Source organism: Protopterus annectens, chromosome 2.part1 (assembly GCF_019279795.1).
Source record: "Protopterus annectens isolate FY-2018-M chromosome 2.part1, PAN1.0, whole genome shotgun sequence".
In the NCBI taxonomy this organism is placed as follows: domain Eukaryota; kingdom Metazoa; phylum Chordata; order Ceratodontiformes; family Protopteridae; genus Protopterus; species Protopterus annectens.
The window spans coordinates 1,443,463,546-1,443,483,231 of NC_056729.1; the positions used below are offsets into that span (position 1 = coordinate 1,443,463,546).

General features: G+C 36.2%; 1 protein-coding gene across 4 annotated transcripts in view; it reads left to right on the top strand.

The window, feature by feature from the left end:
- The window catches only part of HTT (huntingtin), a 4,811,037-nt gene that overhangs the window by 560,176 nt on the left and 4,231,175 nt on the right, over window positions 1-19,686 (top strand). For all 4 annotated transcript variants that reach the window (XM_044062924.1, XM_044062926.1, XM_044062925.1 and 1 more), the window contains exon 6: window positions 8,227-8,365. In XM_044062924.1, coding sequence (XP_043918859.1) covers window positions 8,227-8,365 — 139 coding nt within the window. The remainder of the gene's footprint in view (window positions 1-8,226; window positions 8,366-19,686) is intronic.

Below are 19,686 nucleotides of genomic sequence, written 5' to 3' on the forward strand. Positions count from 1 at the left end.
CCATTTCCAAACAAACCATTTCCAAATGGATATCATACTGTATCCATTTTTGCTGCAGACTACATGGGGAACCAACCCCCAAGTCTATCCGTACCCATTCCACTAGAGCAGCCTCCACTTCCACAGACGAGTCCCCACCAGGGACATCTTGGAAGCTGCCACCTGGACCTCTGTCCATAACTTTACAAAGCATTACCACCTACCTCTTTTTTCTAAGTCTAGGGCAGGGTTTGCCTCTGCAGTTATGCGAGGCCTGCTGACCCATGCCTATGACTCTAACCTTTCCTTCCACCCCTCTCCTCAACTTTGGGAATCCTACTTTCTGAATGGTTACAATATAGTCCATTCTGCCACAGTTGCTCAATAACAACTGGATGTGCTTGGTAGATCTCAAGGATGTGTCCTATCACATCAAAATAGGCAGACGCTCCAGGAGATATGTGTACTTCTGGATGGGAGCAAATCATTTCCAGTTGAGAGCACTGCCCTTTGGTCTCACCACAGCCCCCTAGGTGTTCATCAAATGCATGGCAGTGATAGCAGCTCACAGTGAGGCTCAAAGGATTCTTGGTATTTCCATACTTAGACAATTGGCTCCTTACCGCCCCCATGAGGCATCAGCTCATCCAAGCCAGAGATTACTGTATCCAACTATCACACTCTCTGGGCATCACTATAAACCTGAACAAGTCCAACCTGGCTCTTGTGCAGAACCTGGAATTTATAGGGACACAGCTGAACACAAGGGATCAAATATCTTCTCTCCCCTTATATTGCATATCACTAGTGAGTAATCAAGTTATCCCAACAGGCCTCCATGCACGAATGGTCTTACAAGCCCTAGGATCCATGTCAACAGCAATCTTGTTAGTTCCTCTAGCAAGATTCTTCGTGTGGGTTCTCCAGTGGACATTGGCAGCTCAGTGGTCCATTCTCTGTTAAATGCCATCGCTTCCCATCAGATTGACACCATTTGCAAGCTTCACCTCAGCTGGTGGATACAGTCGGTCAATCTCCTTGTAGGGAGGCCCTTCTTAACCAACCCCCAATAGCCACCGTGACCATGGATGCCTCACAGTTCGGGTGGGGGGCATTACAATGGGAAGGTGATCCAAAGCACATGGTTCCCTATTGAGACCAGGTAGCATATCAATGTCCTAGAGATGAGAGCAGTTCTAATGTGCAAGTCTTTCAGGAAGCTATCCCCTTAGGGACAGTTGCAGTTCAAACAGACAGGTCTGTTGTCTAGTGCATTAACAAGCAAGGAGGAACTCGTTCATACCCTTTGTGCAGGGAGACCATGAGGGTGTGGGAGTGGGCAATATCTTCAGACTGCCTTCTAGTTGCAACACATATCCTGGCGAAAACCAACGACCTGGTGAACAGACTCAGCAGATCACTCCTGGGGTCCCCATAAGTGGTCCCTCAGTCAGTGGTGAACATGATCTTCAGTCGCTGGGGTCAACTTTGCTGCAACTCCTTTTCCTCTCCCCTCAGCAATAAATGCAGCAAGTTATGTGCTCTGATTCCTCCCATAGGGAAGTCTCTGAGGTATGCACTGGTCCACAGTTGACCCCCAGGTCTCCTATATGCTTACCCTTCTCTCCTGCAGATCCCGAAGTTTCTTCAGAAGACAAGCAGACTGAAGAGCCCTGTCCTCCTCATTGCCCCCTTCTGGCCCTGACTGGTGTGGGTCCCCTTCCTGTGAACTCATCTGAAATATCCTCATTGGATACTGGAGCCAAGACAAGACCTCGTTTCTCACCCATCAGGAACGCAACATTTGAACCTTTGCACCCTCAGGCTCACTGCTCTGTTTTTCCACTACCAACTCTAGAGAGACAATCCAGTTTTACTTTCCCAATCCATTAAATACTTCTGTTTATTTACATTTGTTTACCAGGAAATTCCAACTGGACACAGGTCCTTTTTCAGTGGAGGCCCAGAGAGAAAAGCTCCACAGAACAATAAATGAGCAGCAGAGTACACAAAGAACAATTGAGTATACATATATTAGCAAATAATACATACTGCAGCAAACATTAGATATACATGCAGTATGAAACTTAGTAATGAACAGATATACCAATGTCTAGCTAGAGGCTAGGATTAAAGGTAGGATGTATATTCAGATAGTACTAATCTCAAACAGATACTGTTCTAAACTCTTAGACCTAAATCTTGTATACAAATATTGCAATAAACTCAAACAGATATAAAGCAGGTGCTCCACACAAAGGTGGAACAAGCTAGAAGGGCTAATGGCATGGAAGGGGAAGATAGAGGAGTAAGAGAGGAGACTGAGGGAGTAGTATATGTGGTAGTAAGAGGAAGCTAGGTGCAAGTCAGTTGGATAAGTATTTGGAGTTGAGATGAAGTGAAGTAGTTAAGCATGTTATAACAGGTTAGAGAGTTTGAATGAAGAGGGAGGGGGAGGGTAAAGGGTGTGCCAGAGCCTGCAGAGGAAGGAATGCAATGATCAGAAGGTGCGAGGCAGGGTGGCTAGGGGAGGGGAGAGGAAGGAGAAGTAAAAAGGAGGGTTACTAGTCAGGATTGGTACATGGGCATAACCAGAGACTATTTAAGTGAGTTTTTAGTACAGTCATGAAGTGATTGCAAGAATGTAGTGTGGTTATAAAGGGGAGGAGATTGTTCCATAATCTGGATATGACACAGGACAATAGTGCTTCTCCCTCTGAGTTCTTGGGTTTGGTCACTAGAAGTAGATTTTTGCTGTGTAGTTGTCTAGTGGAGCAGTAGGGCTGGAGAAGGTTTTTGAAGGGATGGGACTTTTAAGAGGATGGTTTACTAACTTGTGGGAGAGAGAGAATTGATTCAGGTGAAGAAATTGAGGGAGTTCAAGCCAGTCAAGTTCTGTAAGTGAGATACAGTGGTGGCTGCGATAAGTTGCAACAGTGGCAAATTTAGCAATTTTATTATAGCAAGCCTTGAGCTTGTTTAGGTTTGTTTGCCTAAGGTAGGTATAGGAGAGGAGTAGAGTAAAGTGGAGATTAGATGGGAATTGGCAGCAAAAGTTCTGGCTGTCTTGGTGAGGAATTGTTTGTTTCTGTACAATGCACCTAGTTTTTGTGAACCTTTTTTATGGTAAGAGAAGTATGAGTGTCAAATCTGAGATTATCAATCTCAACACCAAGTAGTTTGGTGTGTTCTGTTGGGGTGATGACTGTGTTGTCTTTGGCTAGAATATTAAAGTGGGGGATAATTGGGTTAGATTTAGTGTGTTGGAAGTTAAGGAGTTTAGCATTGTTCGGGTTGAGTAATAACTGGGCATTAGATAGCCAGCTTTCTACAGATGAAAAGGCTTCCTGTGTGATCTTGTGAAGTTCAGGTATAGTTGGGGCTGAGCAGATGAGGGTGGAGTCATCTACGTACTGTATAAGAGAAGCATGCTTGGTGGCTATGACTAGTTCATTGGTGAAGAGTGAGAATAGTAGGGGACCAAGGATGTAACCTTTGGGAATAGCGAGGGTTACAGGAAGTCTAGGAGATGCGTCATTATGCCACACAACTGATTGTTGGTGGCCAGTTAGATAGCTGTGAAACCAATCAGTAGCTGATTGGAAAAAGGATAGGTTAGTGAAAACGGAGATTAGTAGTTTGTGTGAGACCATGGCAAAAGCCTTGGATAGATCCAGAAATATAGCAGAGGAGAACAGGCCATTATTTTTATGATGGATAGCATTGGTGAAAGAGAGCAAGGCAGTGGTTGTACTGTAGTATGGCCTGAAGCCATGCTGGAGAGGAGGTTATTAGCTAAGAGGTTGACTAAGAGTTGAGAATGGATACATTGCTCAAGTACCTTAAAAAGTGGAGAAAGGATGGCTGTGGGGCGGTAATTGGAAAGTTCAGTGGAGGAGAGACCTTTATGGAGGGGAATGCTGTGGGATATTTTCCATAGTGTGAGGACATAGCTTTCTGAAAAGGACCGATTAGTTAAGATGGAGACTGGATAAGCTAGGGCTTCTGCTGCTGTTTTTAGGTATTCAGAGGGGAGACTGGCAGCTGCAAGTTTTTTAGGCTTAAGTTTCAATAGAATTTTTTTTTTTTTTTTGTATAGGAAGTAGGTACTGATAAAAAAGTAAAGACTGTGGACAGAGTATTTGGTTTTGATGTAGGGAAGGTGGGTTAGAGGGTTGTGTTTAGTCAAAGACAGAATGGTTTCAGTAAAGTGTTTATTGAATGAGTCAGCAATACTGCTGGAGGAAGGTGGAGTGGTTGGTGAGGGGATGCCTACTTTACCTGGGTGGAGAATAGAGTTTATTATGGATCAGAACTGCGTAGGGTTGTGATGGGAGGAGTTTAGGGCAGACTGATAATATTGGGTTTTACCTTCTTTTATTTGCTTTTTGACCTTATTGCACAACTCTCGGAATGTCTGTTTAGAGAAGGGAGGTTTTTGTTAAGTGCCAGTACTCCTAGGCCTTTTCTCTCAATTTAATTACTGCCCTGGTGCTTTTTGTAGCCAAGGAGAGTACTGTGTTTTGACTCTGGCATTTCTTATGGGGGCATGTGTGTTTAGGATATTTAGGAAGGTGCTACTGAAGAAGTGGACTACTTTATCCAGATTGAGGTACTTTAGAGGTGTCCAATCACATTTTTGAAAGGATGAGGTAAAGGAAAGAGGGTTAAAGTTTACCCTATTTTGGATTTGCCTATAGATGATGGGTTTAGCACAATTTAAGTGGTGTCTCAGAAGGAATGTTGGAGTGTGGTCACTGAGGCTGTTTGATAGACAGCCAGCTAAATATGAGTGAGGGTCTTCATTGACTAATATCCAGTTGAGAGTAGTATGTTTGTTAGAGTTTTTATCCTGGTAGCTGACTGTATTAGTTGGGAGAAACCATGAAGGTTTAGGTGGTGGACTGGGTGATTGTTACTACAAGATAGCCAGTTGAAATTAAAACCACCTATGATTATGGTTTCCTGGGGTAGGGAGGTTTTCCATTGTTGAGATGTTTTGGCCAGGTTGGAAGTAGCATCCTATGATGTTGATTGCCAGCCTCAAACTAAACCAAATAAAACATATAGGATTTCTTCATTTCCAATCTGTGTGTGTGTGGGGGGGCAGATGTGTTAAGGATCTGGATGTTGAGTTGCCGTTTAAATATTAGAGCCACAACACCCCCCTTCGTAGATGGTATGTCTGCTCGAAGAGTGTTATAACCTGTTGGCAGTATTTCCTCACTTTTGATTTGAGCCAGGTTTTTGTCAGGATGAGAATTTCAGGAGAGTATAAGGCTATGTTGGTGTTTAGGTCATGGGTTTTATTAGTTATACTTATATTTAGACACATGAACAGGAGGTCAGATGGCATTCTGTTAAATGTTAGTTGTGAGAAGGAGCAGCTGTATATCAGATTTTTAGGTGAGGAGTTGGTAATGGTGGGACCAGGGTTAGAGTGGATATCACCACTGAGGGCTAATTTAGATAGGGCAGTAAACATAACTTTTATAAATCTGGTAATTAACCTGTCATATTTTAGGGACATTTTTTGTTTGAATGTATGTAACGGGTGACTAGTAGTACGGTGGGTGTATTGGGATAGAGATTGTGATGGTATGACAAGTGTAATTAGTAGGTGGGTGATGGAAGGGAGAGTAAGGGTGCAGTGATAGTGGTGGGGTGTGTCTATTATGGAGTCCTTGTAGTATGTAAGGTGTGTAAGAACAGTGCAGGTAAGGAGTGTAAGCACATTAGGTAGTAACATGACTGTGTCAGGTGAGCAGTTAGATTGGAAGTGGGTGTGGTACTGTGGGCAGTAGAGGAGATAAGATACAAGTACTGTTATGATTTGTTGATGGTTATTGGGAGGGGTTAGTGCTTAGAATAAATCTAGATGTAGTGGGGGGGGGGGGAGCGAAGTGAGTCCATGCATAGCACTGACGAACGGAGCAGGGCTTAAACCCCTACAAGCTGTGGATCACAAGGTAATCTAATGGCTTACCAGTGAGCAGAATTAAACTGCTAATGAGGGCATTTAGGATTACTGCACAAGCTGGGGGAGGGAGGACACAAGGCTCAAACAGTCAGTTTTATTAGCATGCTGAGAACTTCTAACACAGCTAATGTTAAAGCTTCTAGCATCGCAAAAAGCTTCCACCAAGAAAGTCTACACCAGTAAGTTGAAAAGGTTCGTCATTTGGGCTACAAATAGAAATATTGACCCTTTCTCATCACCAGTTTTGGATGTTCTGCTTTTTCTTAGTACTTTATTTGAGGAGGGTGTTAGCTTCTCTACCATCAAGCTTCAATTAGTTGGTACTTCAGAGTTTCACACTGCAAGTCAGTCTCGATCCCTGTTCACCTTTAAGCAAATCCTTTATAAAAGGTGTTTTCTTGTTGAGGCCTCCCATTATGGACCCCTCCCCTCCTTGGGATCTCACTGTAGTATTGTAAGCTTTGACTCTGGGACCTTTTGAACCAGCTGCTAGTTATGTCATGAAGCTTTTGTCATGAAAGACCATCTTTGTGGTGGTTATAACTTCAGCTAAGAGAATTTCTGAACTACAGGCCTTATCCTCCAAACTTCCTTACATAATTTTTTTGTAAGGACAGAGTTTCTTTACGTACCAATCCTTCATTTATGCCCAAAGTAGCTACTGAAAGTAATATCAGCCAGTCCATCTACTTACCAGTGTTCTTTCCAAATTTCTGTAATAAAGGGGGGAGTATATTCTTCACTTTCTAGATGTTCATAGACAATTCTGTTTCTACCTGCACAGAAGCAAGTACAGGAAGTCTGAGCAACTCTTTGTAGCCTTCTCGTCTAATAAATTGGGCCAAGCAGTATCCAAGGTTACCTTAGCAAAATGGATAGCAGACTGCATCTCATACTTTTGCTCACACAAGGGCTTAAAATTACCTCTGCCTCCTAGAGCAAATTCCACCAGAGCCATGGCTACTTCTTCCACCTTCTCTTCTAGAGCCTCCATTGATGATATTTGTGCAGCGGCGACATGGTCCAACTCAAACCTTTGTGTCGCACTACAAATTGGATGTAATTTCTAGGAGCGGGGCTTTCTTTGGCTCGATCGTGCTCTGACATTTCCTTCCATGAGGGCCACCCAGGAGTTAAGTATCTGGGGACTCCGACCCTATCATGAGGAGGAATGAAGAAGACAACATCAGACTGAAAGGTCATGTCTTATCATAACTTGGCATCTGTGTTGTCTGTCTTTATTCCTCCTCACTTTCCCACACAAGCGTCCCCCTGCCTTTTTGTTCTGGAGGATCATGGAACATAACAGGATGCATATGTCCCATGTCTTAGCCTCATTCCTTTTGCTGTATGGGTGTTGGATGTATAGAATCAGCAAACTCTATCTGAGGTGCATGGGTGGATGTATTGCATTATGGGTAAAAGGTATGAGCTTGAGAGTCTGATCCAAGTCTGAAGAGTGTGGCCGAAAACATATTTGGTACCATTGTATTGTAGGTCATTTGAGGGGGAAATTAATGTCAGATTATTTTGTGAATTAATTTGTGTGCATTTATTTATATATATATATATATATATATATATATATATATATAATAACACACGCACTATATATATATATATATATATATATATATATATATATATATATATATATATATAAAATGTGTGTGACATATGTATAAATACACACACGCGCACACACACACACACACACACACACACACACACACATATATATATATATATATATATATATATATATATATATATATATATATACACACACACGTGTAGATATGCACATACATTTGTGTGTGTATGTATATATATATATATATATATGTATATGTGTGTGTATGTATATGTATGTATATATATATATATATATATATATATATATATATATATATATATATATATATATATATATATACATATACATATATATAGTGTGTGTGTGTGTGTATGTATATATGTGTGTGTGTATGTATATGTGTATATGTATATGTGTGTGTGTGTGTGTGTGTGTATATATGTGTGTGTGTATGTATGTATGTATGTATATATATATATATATATATATATATATATATATATATATATATATATATTTTTTTTTTTTTTTTTTGACGTCACAGGTTGCATGATGACTGTTTATTTTTTTTAACATACAACCATTTCTAACCAGTACCTATTGAACTGAGCAGCTGCTAAATATAATGCTGCACTATATATACAAATCCTTTTTGTTTCTTTGAAATTAGGCCTTACCTAGTAAACCTGTTGCCATGTCTGACCCGAATAAGTAAACGTCCGGAGGAAGCAGTACAAGAGACACTGGCTGTGGCAATACCAAAGATCATGTCATCCCTTGGCAGTTTTGCAAATGACATTGAAATCAAGGTACAGTGTTTATTAAAACAGAATTTGGAATAGAGAGTAGACATTTCTTTGTATTTATTTCTTACTGAATGCCTAGCAGATGCAGAAAAGTAGTGTAATCTGTACTCTGAAGCTTAAACTCTTATATATTGTTTTATAATAGACCATCTAAAGTTCTGTTTTGTTGCACACTTGTATCTTACTCTTGCTTCCCACAATACTGCAAATGCTTTGATCACTAGTTCCACTAAAGTGGAATTATTCAGTATGGTATCATAAATAACCACTCAAAGGGTCTCATTCTGTTTTGTAAAATAAACAGAACATGTTGAGGGGTAGGTTTGTATCAGAAAATACTGCTTCTGTGCGGTAATCTTCCACTCTACTGAAAACAAAGTACTTTTTCTAACTCTTTACAAAATGTAATTTGGATGAATGGATGGGTAACCATAAATTAGTCCTATATTTAACATCCTATCCTTCATAGATGTGGGAAACATGTAAAAGTCCCAACATATCCTTATTTGGCCAATCTTTGTTATTTGCATGTAAACTATAATGCCTAAAATTTGTTATCACATATCTGATAAGTTTCAGTAGTTTTATATCGATTATCAGACCATAATGCTATAATATTTAATATTATTTTAAAAACTGACAATCTAATACATCACCAGAAATTACCAGTGTACATTATTAAAATAAAAGGATTCGGTGATTGGTATGTTAAAGAGATCAAACATTTCCTAGAAATAAACATGAATGGTGAAGTAACTGACATTGTTCTGTGGGATTCACTAAAGGCTTACTTAAATGGAAGAGTTACAAGCTGGTATATTAGTAAAACAAGAGAATGGGCAAAGAATTGAATACGCTACAGGCCAAAATAGACAGACTGAAGTTTAATCTAAAACCAAATGACATTATCAGTCTGAACTTAAAAACTTAAATACAAATATGTTGAAATTCTAAATCATAAAGTTTCGAGAAACCAGGAAAAACTTAAACTTCAGGCATATTCAGTAAATCATTTAAGCTTGCATAAACTTTCTCTTAGATCAGAGAAAATGAATAAACTAAATCATATCAAAGAAATTATAACACACACAAATAATAAACATGAAAGCACAGATATTAGAGGTATTCTTGAAGGCTTTAAAATATTTTATGAAAATATAAATAATACAGATAACCTAGATAATGATGATATAGTTGAAACCAAGGGAAGATGCAAATAATAAATGAACAAGTGAACAAATGAAAAAAAAATGACAGACCATTCACTTTAACATAAGTAAAAGTTCAAATAAAAAGTTAAGGCGCCGGGTTTTTTATATGACCTTATACAGAACTATATAAATTACTACCGGGTGATGCAGTTATAATATTAGATAAGGTCTGTAGAGAAATCAAACCAAATGCTTAAGTTCCCTCTCCCCCCCCCCATGTAAATATTACCTATTTTTATAACACTATAAGGATTCTACAAAATGTTCATCATACAAACAGACCCATTTCACTTTTAACAGATGCTCTACGCAGACATTCTCAAAAAACTCCAGCTTTACTCTGGCGCATATCGCCTACTCAGAGGCGATCTCTGCCTAACATACAAAGCTATGTCAAACACAGAGCTGCTGGACATGCTCCACTTAAAGAAATCCCAATCCCTCCGAGCTACACGCTCTAGGGACCTAAACCTTATCTCCACAATAAACAGAACATGATGGATGGATAGATTCCTGTCCCAGAGACTTCCCATACTCTGGAACAAACTACCTATCTATATCAAACAAAGCTCCTCATTAGCACTCTTCAAGAAAAATCTTGATGATTGGATGGGAGATAGTAAATTCACCCCGGGGATCACTTCTGTGGCTTTGCTTGACAGGGGCACAGGAAAATAATTTTCTTGGGTGGCAAAAGCCAGGGTACCGTTTGGCTAGGCTTATGTAGGCCCTAGGGCCAATAGCCTAGTACCTACCTATGAACCTAAATGTGGACTGTAAGATGTTCATGTCCATTTTAGCTAACAGAATTAATCTACTTATGCTAAATTAACAATGATCAAACTAAGTTTATTTTGAATAGTCAAGTACAGGATAATATAATTAGAATACATAAATTAATGGACCATACAAATAAAAATAAAAAAGAACTTTCTGTCATTAGTCTCGATTTAGATAAGACTTTTGTCTTATTTGGTCATATTTGTTTAAAACACTTGATGTATAATTTCTCACCTAAGCTAATTGCATTAATTTTTAGGTTGTACAGTAACTCCTGTCCTTATGTTAAAGTATTTTTTTTTCTAATTTCTTTAAATTACAAAAAGGCACAAAACGAGGCTGTCCATTGCTGCATTTACTTTTTGCATTGGCTATAGAACCCTGTCTAATAGTAATAGATCCAATAAGCGCATTAATGGTATCAGAGTAAAATAAGGTTTTAAAATAAAGATTCAGCTCTTTGCTGATGATATTTTAATAATAATAGCAAATATAGAAAATTCATTGGAACGTAGAGTTAGTTCTTTGAGTCATTTTGAAGAAATCTTTAACTTAATATTTAATCATAATAAAACAAGTACATTATTTAAAATAATTTGTGCAAAAAACAGTACGTCTATAACTGGAATAGCAATCATATTAAATACCTTGGTGTAACCATTATTTTAATAGTAATGTAATTATACAAATAAACTTAAGTTGTTAACATTTTTAGTTTAGTCACAAATTGGAAGAAAATCTTCACCACAGAAGAATGATTAATGCTTAAGATGATAATTTTCCCTAAAATATTATTTGTCTTATAATCTTCATTAGTATCTCCAGCAAGAAAATCATGAAGAAGGTAAATAATATTCTACTTTATTTTTTGGCATCCTAATAAACCAAGAGTTTCCTTTGATTGACACAGAGAAGGTTGGGATAATGGTGGAATTAGGTTTCCCTGCTATTCATTTTTATGCTACTTCAGCAAATGTAAAAGTTATAGCATTGTGGATAAATTCATCTTATGATTCAGAGTGAAACAAATACATTAAGAAATATTATTAGTAAATAATCAATATGTTACAACCAGTCATAAACAAATAGTACCTAATAGTTTTATCTGGTTATTGAAAGATTTTTGAGTAAATGGTATTACACCCTCTTCTCAAACACCATTTTTAAATAATGTAATTTCTTCTTTCTTAAAGTTCACATATTCTAACCATTGTATTAAATCTTAATATTTCTATGTTTCCAATTACATATACAAATGGCTGCAACTTCAATAAAATACTAGTACTGAAACAATAAAGTAATTTTAATTTTATTGACATTAATTCTTAAATGGTACTGATGTATATACGGTTGAAAATGTAAGGTCCAAATACAATCAATATTCTGAGAATCAGTTAATTTTACAAATATTTAGAGACTTTGTGAACACAGCGGTAAGTAAGATATTTAGCCTAGATAACAAATCATTCCCCAAATTATTGGAGTTTTTATTAAATATCAGTCATAATGCAATGGAAAATGAGTCAAATTTGTCACAAATGTATAAAGTAGTAAGTTAGAGTTCACAGTTGCTATCAGATCTAGTCCTCAAAAATTAATAATGAATGCTTCTCTGAAGAATACAAGAAATTAATATTAAAATCTACAGATAAAACTAAATCTTCATTGTACTGGAAATTTTTCACTTAGAAATTTTTACACAGAGCTTTTGTCACTCCTAACAAAATTACAGTTGTGTATAAATCAAATAGAATTAAATGCCGAAGATGTGATTCTGAAATAATAGCTGATTGGATGCATATGGTATATGAATGTAAAGTCATTAACCCGATTTGGAAAAAAAATTATAACTTTATTCAAGCTCTAGTATAGTCAGACAGATGTAATACTTCTCAATCTTTAGTTTTATTTGTTGCTCTGATTCCTGAGATAATTCCAAAAACCCAAGTGCCTCTTCTTTGGTCTTTTCTTGCTGTAGTCAGAGAAGTAATTGCTAAAAATTGGAAAAGTAAAGCTACCCCCTCTAGTGTTCACTTTATTAGTATGGCAAAAATGTTTTGCAGTAATGAATTGCATACTAAAAAGACAAGAACTTCTAATGTTACACATTCCTATAAATCTTGGCTTAAACTTGCTTGAAAAATACAAATTGTTCTTGATGTATAACTTAGACGTATTGATCATCTGGGGACCTATGTAGATAGTTATTCATTTGTTTTATAATTGATTTGTTTATTGTTTTAAACCCTTCCCCCAAACAACTACCATGGTAATGTAAGTTTAAGCTTCTTAAGATCTTCACAGATCAATAACCTCGTAAGTATCTATGACAGGAAAGCAACATGTTCCATATAAAAAGAAAAATGTATTTTGAAACATTTGGGGAAGGTGTAACTATGATGTCGACTGTTATCCATCTACCTTTTGTCTTCCTTTTTTTATGTTTCTAAAATAAAAAATGACTTTATAGCAATAAATAGAGATCATAAAAGGAGCAATCAGAAATGTTTACTGGAATAAGAGTCCCATATCCTTGATTGTAAGATCTCATTGCCTTATTTATTTTTTCAAAACATTTATAAAACATGTCCTTCTCTGGAGCGATGTGACCTTTTACATGTAATTAAATGCTTTTATTTGGAACACAAAGGCAGAACATTGAAATGTTAAAAAGTTGACTGATTTGGAAAATTTGCAAAACTTACTTACTTTGATGTGGTCCAATGAAAATAATAATATGCAGCTAACTGAAGCACATTTTCCTTATTTTAATTTAGGAGGATAGCTTGGTGAGAATGTGACTTTGATATGTGTAGGAAAAATTAACTTGGATATTGAAGTGGAAATACGATATAGAAGCCTGAGGGAGTCAAGGTAAAGATGAAAAATAAGAACTCAAATACAGAAATGTTATGAAAAGGGGAAGAATAAGCAGCAGTGTTTTTGATGAGTAACACTTGTTGAAACCCCTGGGGAAGAGGTTCTAAATAAGGAAGAATTGGGACTGATGATATGTGGAAAGGTGTGAAAAACAGAGGTGAAGAATAGGGTGATTATGAAAGGGAAGGAAGTCATTATTGTTGCAGAAACAATAGTAGAAGTAGATAGTCGTGTAATAGTTGCTATGATAGATGGTGTAGCTAATTTATTTTCTGTAGAGGAAACCGTATTAAAATGCAGAATCCTATTCAGGACTGAGAACAGACATGTTGAAAGCGTTGATTTGGAAGGCCAGTATTAAGATATGTAGCTATAACCCATGTAGGGAAATTTACAGTACAAGGACATAATAAATGAAATACTAAAAATAGTTGAAGCTCTAAAAAAAGATGCGAGACTTGAGTGTCTGCTTATATATATAAATAAATATATATATATATATATATATATATATATATATATATATATATATATATATATATATATGTATATATATATATATATATATATATATATATATATATATATATATATAGCTACTTGTGTATATGTACTTGTGTGTGTGTATGTGTATATATATATATATATATATATATATATATATATGTGTGTGTGTGTGTGTATACACATATATGCGCCTGTGCGCGCCTACACACACACACACACACACACACACACACACACACATATATATATATATATATATATATATGTGTGTGTGTCTATATGTATATTTACACATATATTTAGGTGTACTATTAAAATGTCGCCGTACAAATAAATTCCCGTTCAGAACATCAAAGGGAAGAGCGAAAGTTAAACTGTACATCTGCTCACAATGTCGAATCAGCTGAACAAATTCAGATTCAACATTGTTGCCGAACAGACCACTTTATGTCCGTATAGGAGTTCAGGTAAGTGAAACTTCTACACCTCGCATCACGTTTTTGCAGGGGGGGCAAGCCCCCCTCCTGCACACCCCCTGCAAACTATATATATTCCAAATCCGAGATTACACTACAGTGGGGAAAGGGATGAATGTCCCAAGCAGCACTGTACAGCGATGTCTGTGCAGTACTTCAAATTCATGTCAGCGATTGCACAGTAGCATTCGCTGATATGAACTTTTGAACAAGGAGTGTTCTGCAGCACAGACAATCGAACATCCATCTTTCGACTGTCTGTCTTTCTGCGAGCATCTCCACTCAACATTTTTATATTAAACTATGTATATATATATATATATATATATATATATATATATATATATATCTATTGGGATCTTCTTTTTCTTGTCGAAAGCCCATCCTCATCCCAATTACACGAAAGTGCATTTAAACGACAGTGCACTTTTGCAACTATCGGTTCAATGAACCAGCAAAATTACCAAAAAAAAAAAAAAAAAACACTACAAAGACATTTTTTCAGGGGGCAAGCCCTCCTGCACCCCCCACACCCTCACTACTTTATATGTACTTACTCCAAGATCACACTACAGTGGGGAAAAGGGTATATTCCTTTATCCCCACTGTAGCATGATGCTGTGCTGCAGTTTTTTTTTTTTTTTTTAATATTACCAGGTAGTTGAACCAGTAATCGTGAAAGTGCACTTTCGTTTAAATGAGTTTGTACTTTTTCTTTTTGAAAGAATAAGCTTTCGATAAGAAAAAGTCTGTCTGCATATATATATATATATATATATATATATATATATATATATGTATATGTGTGTGTGTGTGTGTGTATGTATATATATATATATATATATATATATATATATATATTTATATACGTACACACACACTCCTCTATATATATATATATATATATATATAGATATATATATATATATATATATATATATATAGATATATATATATATAGATATATATATATATAGATATATATATATATAGATATATATATATATATATATATATATATAGATATATATGTGTGTGTGTATATAGACACACACACACACACACACCGATTTACCAGAACATTGACTTTCAAATCATTGAGACGACAACGCTGAAACTTCAGAATGCCGAACTCCTTGAACATTGCAGTTTTACTCCGGAAAACTAGCCATTGGGCCACCATGGTGAGCTTTGTCCTGTTCTCCACTGTAGTATGAACTCTGAGTTGATTTATTTAGTTAGGGTGGGTGTGGATGGTGAAAGCAACCTCACGTTGCTGGGTTTAGTTTGCTTCCATTCATATTGTAGTTACTGTTGGCCCAGTGGTTAGTTTCCCAGAGGGAAATTGCGACATTCCGGGGGTTTGGCATTCTGAAGTTTCAACGTTGTCGTCTCAATGATTAGAAAGTTGAAGTTTTAAAACAGACCCATACACACACATGTATACATATATGTATGTAGGTATATATGATTTAGATACAGAGTTTATCTTAAATAACGAAAAATACACATTTGAGTGAAACAAATGGCAAAGCCAGAGCACTGAGATAGCTGTAAAGACTACTGGTTGTAGCTAACAGTAGAAGACTACATCTTGGTAACTGTAAGAAGTATTATAGCAAATTTATGAGAGTGCTGTATCATGACACTTTACTGCAAAATACACTTGATAATTTAAGCTGTAATGATGCCCAAAATACACGTCATCTTGTAAGGCATTTTACTGCACATGGGTCTAAATGAGGGGTGGGAGGGAGCCACAAGTCCAGGGAGGCATAACTTCTTTTTTCAGGAGCAACAAGTAGGATTGTTATTTCTGGTGCCCTTGACAACCAATTAAATAAGTATTTTAGGTCATTATTGTTCTTTGCATAAAGAGCAGAAGTAACCATAGCACTTGTAATGAAACCCAAGTATAATGTACAATATCCGACAGTAGCAGTAATTCATATGAACTAATTAATGCCGCTGGGCCTGTTTTTTAAATACTATATCTCTGTCACCCTTTTGTTTTGTGTGTTTTATCTCTGTCACCCTTAGAGATTCATTATGAAATAGGGTGTTCAGCACAAAACACACCCAAGACTGCAATTATAATCTCAGAGCTTCCATTGTAGCACACCTCTGAATTTGTCCCCACAGATTTAGCTGCTTGAAGACATGGCATTGTAGCCATGGCATAGCTTGTTACTACTGAACAAATGTTTTTTTTCTGAAATAGAGGATTTTTACTTCTTGTAGATCAGTGTTGCGTGTGTACACTTTGTCTTTAAGAAGCATGGGAGACTGCTTGCACGTATAAATTTCAGACACGTGCAGTCCCTAGCGCCATTTTGAAGAAGCAGACAGTATTTAAGCATGTATGATTCCAACAGTTAGTTTGTATATGTTAGTCATAGTCAAATAAGCTTTACAGTAATGTGTTTGTATAGAATAAAGCTGCTTAAACAGAACCCACAAAGACTCGTTTGTTCGTGTACCAGTATCAAAGTGAGACTTCTGCTATATTGACAACTCAAAATGATACCTATATTCTGTATACTTCTAATTTCATAATGGGAAGAAAAGCATAATATTCATAGTACTGTATTTCACTTACTGCTGTTAGACACATGCACTGACACCCAAACAAGCCATGTTGTTTTTATTTGACACTGTTCGTGCAGTAACAACTCCTTGCTTAAGAAAGGCATCAACCTGGGGTGTCCAGTTACAAGGAAGGTGGAAGAAACAGTAACCACAGTGATTTATTTCAGAGTCTTGCTCTTGGACACTTATACATGCCTCCCATCCCAAACTAGTCATATCCATGAGGATTTTGCATGAATCATGTAATATCCCTTTACTTTTGTGCATATTCTGGTCCCCCCACACTCATGCACATGAACAGATGGCCACTTCTGGCAATCGCCTCTCATGTGTGAGTACTGAAGGTTGTGAATTAACAGCATAAATATATTTCCACTTGCTGCTGTAGGCACCCCACACAAGGATTGCCATAAAATGATGTAAAATACATTAATGTAAAGTGTAGTGTGTGGTGCTGTGGACAGTATGAACTATTACCACGTGAAAAAGATAGTTTCTTCACCTTATAGACTCTCGAGTAATAAAATTCTAGTTACCTGTAGAGTCTTGAGCTATATATATATATATATATATATATATATATATATATATATATATATATATATATATATATATATATGGCAATAAAAATGAGAACAACTACACCCAGCTAGGTAAATGCTGTGTTGAGAAGCTCACGAAATGTAAGAAAAACAGCAAAAATTCCAACAACAGCAACCATGCGATAATTATACTATCCTGAGCTTAAGACAAGTCCAAAAACGTCATTCAAAGTTGTTAGAATCAAAAATATCCTTCAGTAATAAAGCAGAAGATCCAAGGTACTTCACAAACACGAAAATTTATTGTGCACTCAGTCGGTGGTTAGCGCTTTCACAAAATGCTTCATCAGACCATAACTGACCAAGTGAGAAATCACATTTAAAACCTGTATCAACCTATCATAACTCTCCTAAACTACAGCATCACTTCCTGAATTAAATCAGGAAGTTCATTTATTTAAAGAGCTAGCATTCATTAAATAGTCTACCAACATGACAGTTCACAGACAAAACATCACAAATTCATGCTTAAAAATTACTTCCCTCCTAATGTTATAAACCATAACCATAGGAGCATCATTAAAATTAAAATTTTAAAGTTATTAAAAAATGTAGTTAAAGTGTTAGCTATAACTAGCGATCATAAACATTGCTCTATATCATCACACGAAGGAGCTATAAAAGACCTGAGCAATAAATAAAACATATAAAACCTAACAACGAAACTAGAAGCTGTTGACTAGCACAAAGTGGACATATCACCTCTAACTACACCTTAATCCAACGTGTGAGCTTCTAGTAACTAAATTCAAACACTCCGAGACGTTGCAAACAAAAAAAAAAAAAAAAAAAAAAAAATTTTTTTAAAAAGAACGATAGCAACGTCTTTCCTTTCTTACATTCACTCAAGCTACACAAATATTCCCTAAATAAATCTACCTACATTTCAAGAAAAAGAAACACATAACTATAGTAAAATAAACAAACCTATCCTACTCACAACCAAAGGACCGACAAAACATATTCGTAAAATTTTTTTTTTTTTTTTTTTTTTTTTTTTTTATTATTTTGTTTGCAACGTCTCGGAGTGTTTGAATTTAGTTACTAGAAGCTCACACGTTGGATTAAGGTGTAGTTAGAGGTGATATGTCCACTTTGTGCTAGTCAACAGCTTCTAGTTTCGTTGTTAGGTTTTATATGTTTTACTTATTGCTCAGGTCTTTATATCTCCTTTGTGTGATGATATAGAGCAATGTTTATGATCGCTAGTTATAGCTAACACTTTTTTAACTACATTTTTTAATAACTTTAAAATTTGACATTAGGAGGGAAGTTTGCAAAGAATTTTTAAGCATGAATTTGTGATGTTTTGTCTGTGAACTGTCATGTTGGTAGACTATTTAATGAATGCTAGCTCTTTAAATAAATGGACTTCCTGATTTAATTCAGGAAGTGATGCTGTAGTTTAGGAGAGTTATGATAGGTTGATACAGGTTTTAAATGTGATTTCTCACTTGGTCAGTTATGGTCTAATTGTTGGAATTTTTGCTGTTTTTCATATATATATATATATATATATATATATATATATATATATATATATATATATATATATATATATATACATATACATAAACACTGTACTAGATGTAAAACAAAAAAACTACCACTTCATCATTATGCTTTCAGGGTTACATAAAAGATAAGCAAACAGGAAGAGATGTAGACTTCTGCATTATCTTGATAAATGAATGTTTAATTTTGATTGGTTATGACACTACAATTCAAATAAACTACTACTTGTAGCAACTGGAAGGTATTATCGAAAAAATAAATTCCTGGTAGGATGCAGATATAAAACAAAAAAATCAAAGATGGATCAGTGAAATGTTCTGCAACTAAATTTGTGGTGGAAACATTTTGAATTTCCCATAAATCCTGTAAGTGACTTCTTGCAAAACAGGCCTGGAAAACAGATGTCTTCTCATTTCCATGAATTGGAGTGTTCCTGTATTACCCCTCCCCCCTCTTCTGATTACCATAGTCTTACTAAAGAGGAAGAAAGGCTCTCCTAAGTTTCTCCTGATGGCCTTATTTTGTCCCAGACCATATCAGATGTTCCTTGTGTTTCACTGTTGCAGTCCTAACTAATGGATTTCCTGCAGTGAAAGTCCTTAACTGGCCCGATTACCAAAGAATTTTCTCTTCCTGAAGCCAGCAGAGGCCTTGACCCAATGTCAAGACATCTGGGTATAAAGTGAGTCAGCCCGCACCATAACTTCAGTTCTTTCTTGCCATTGTAGCTTGAAGCAGAGTAGTCAGTGCATTGGTCGGTCACT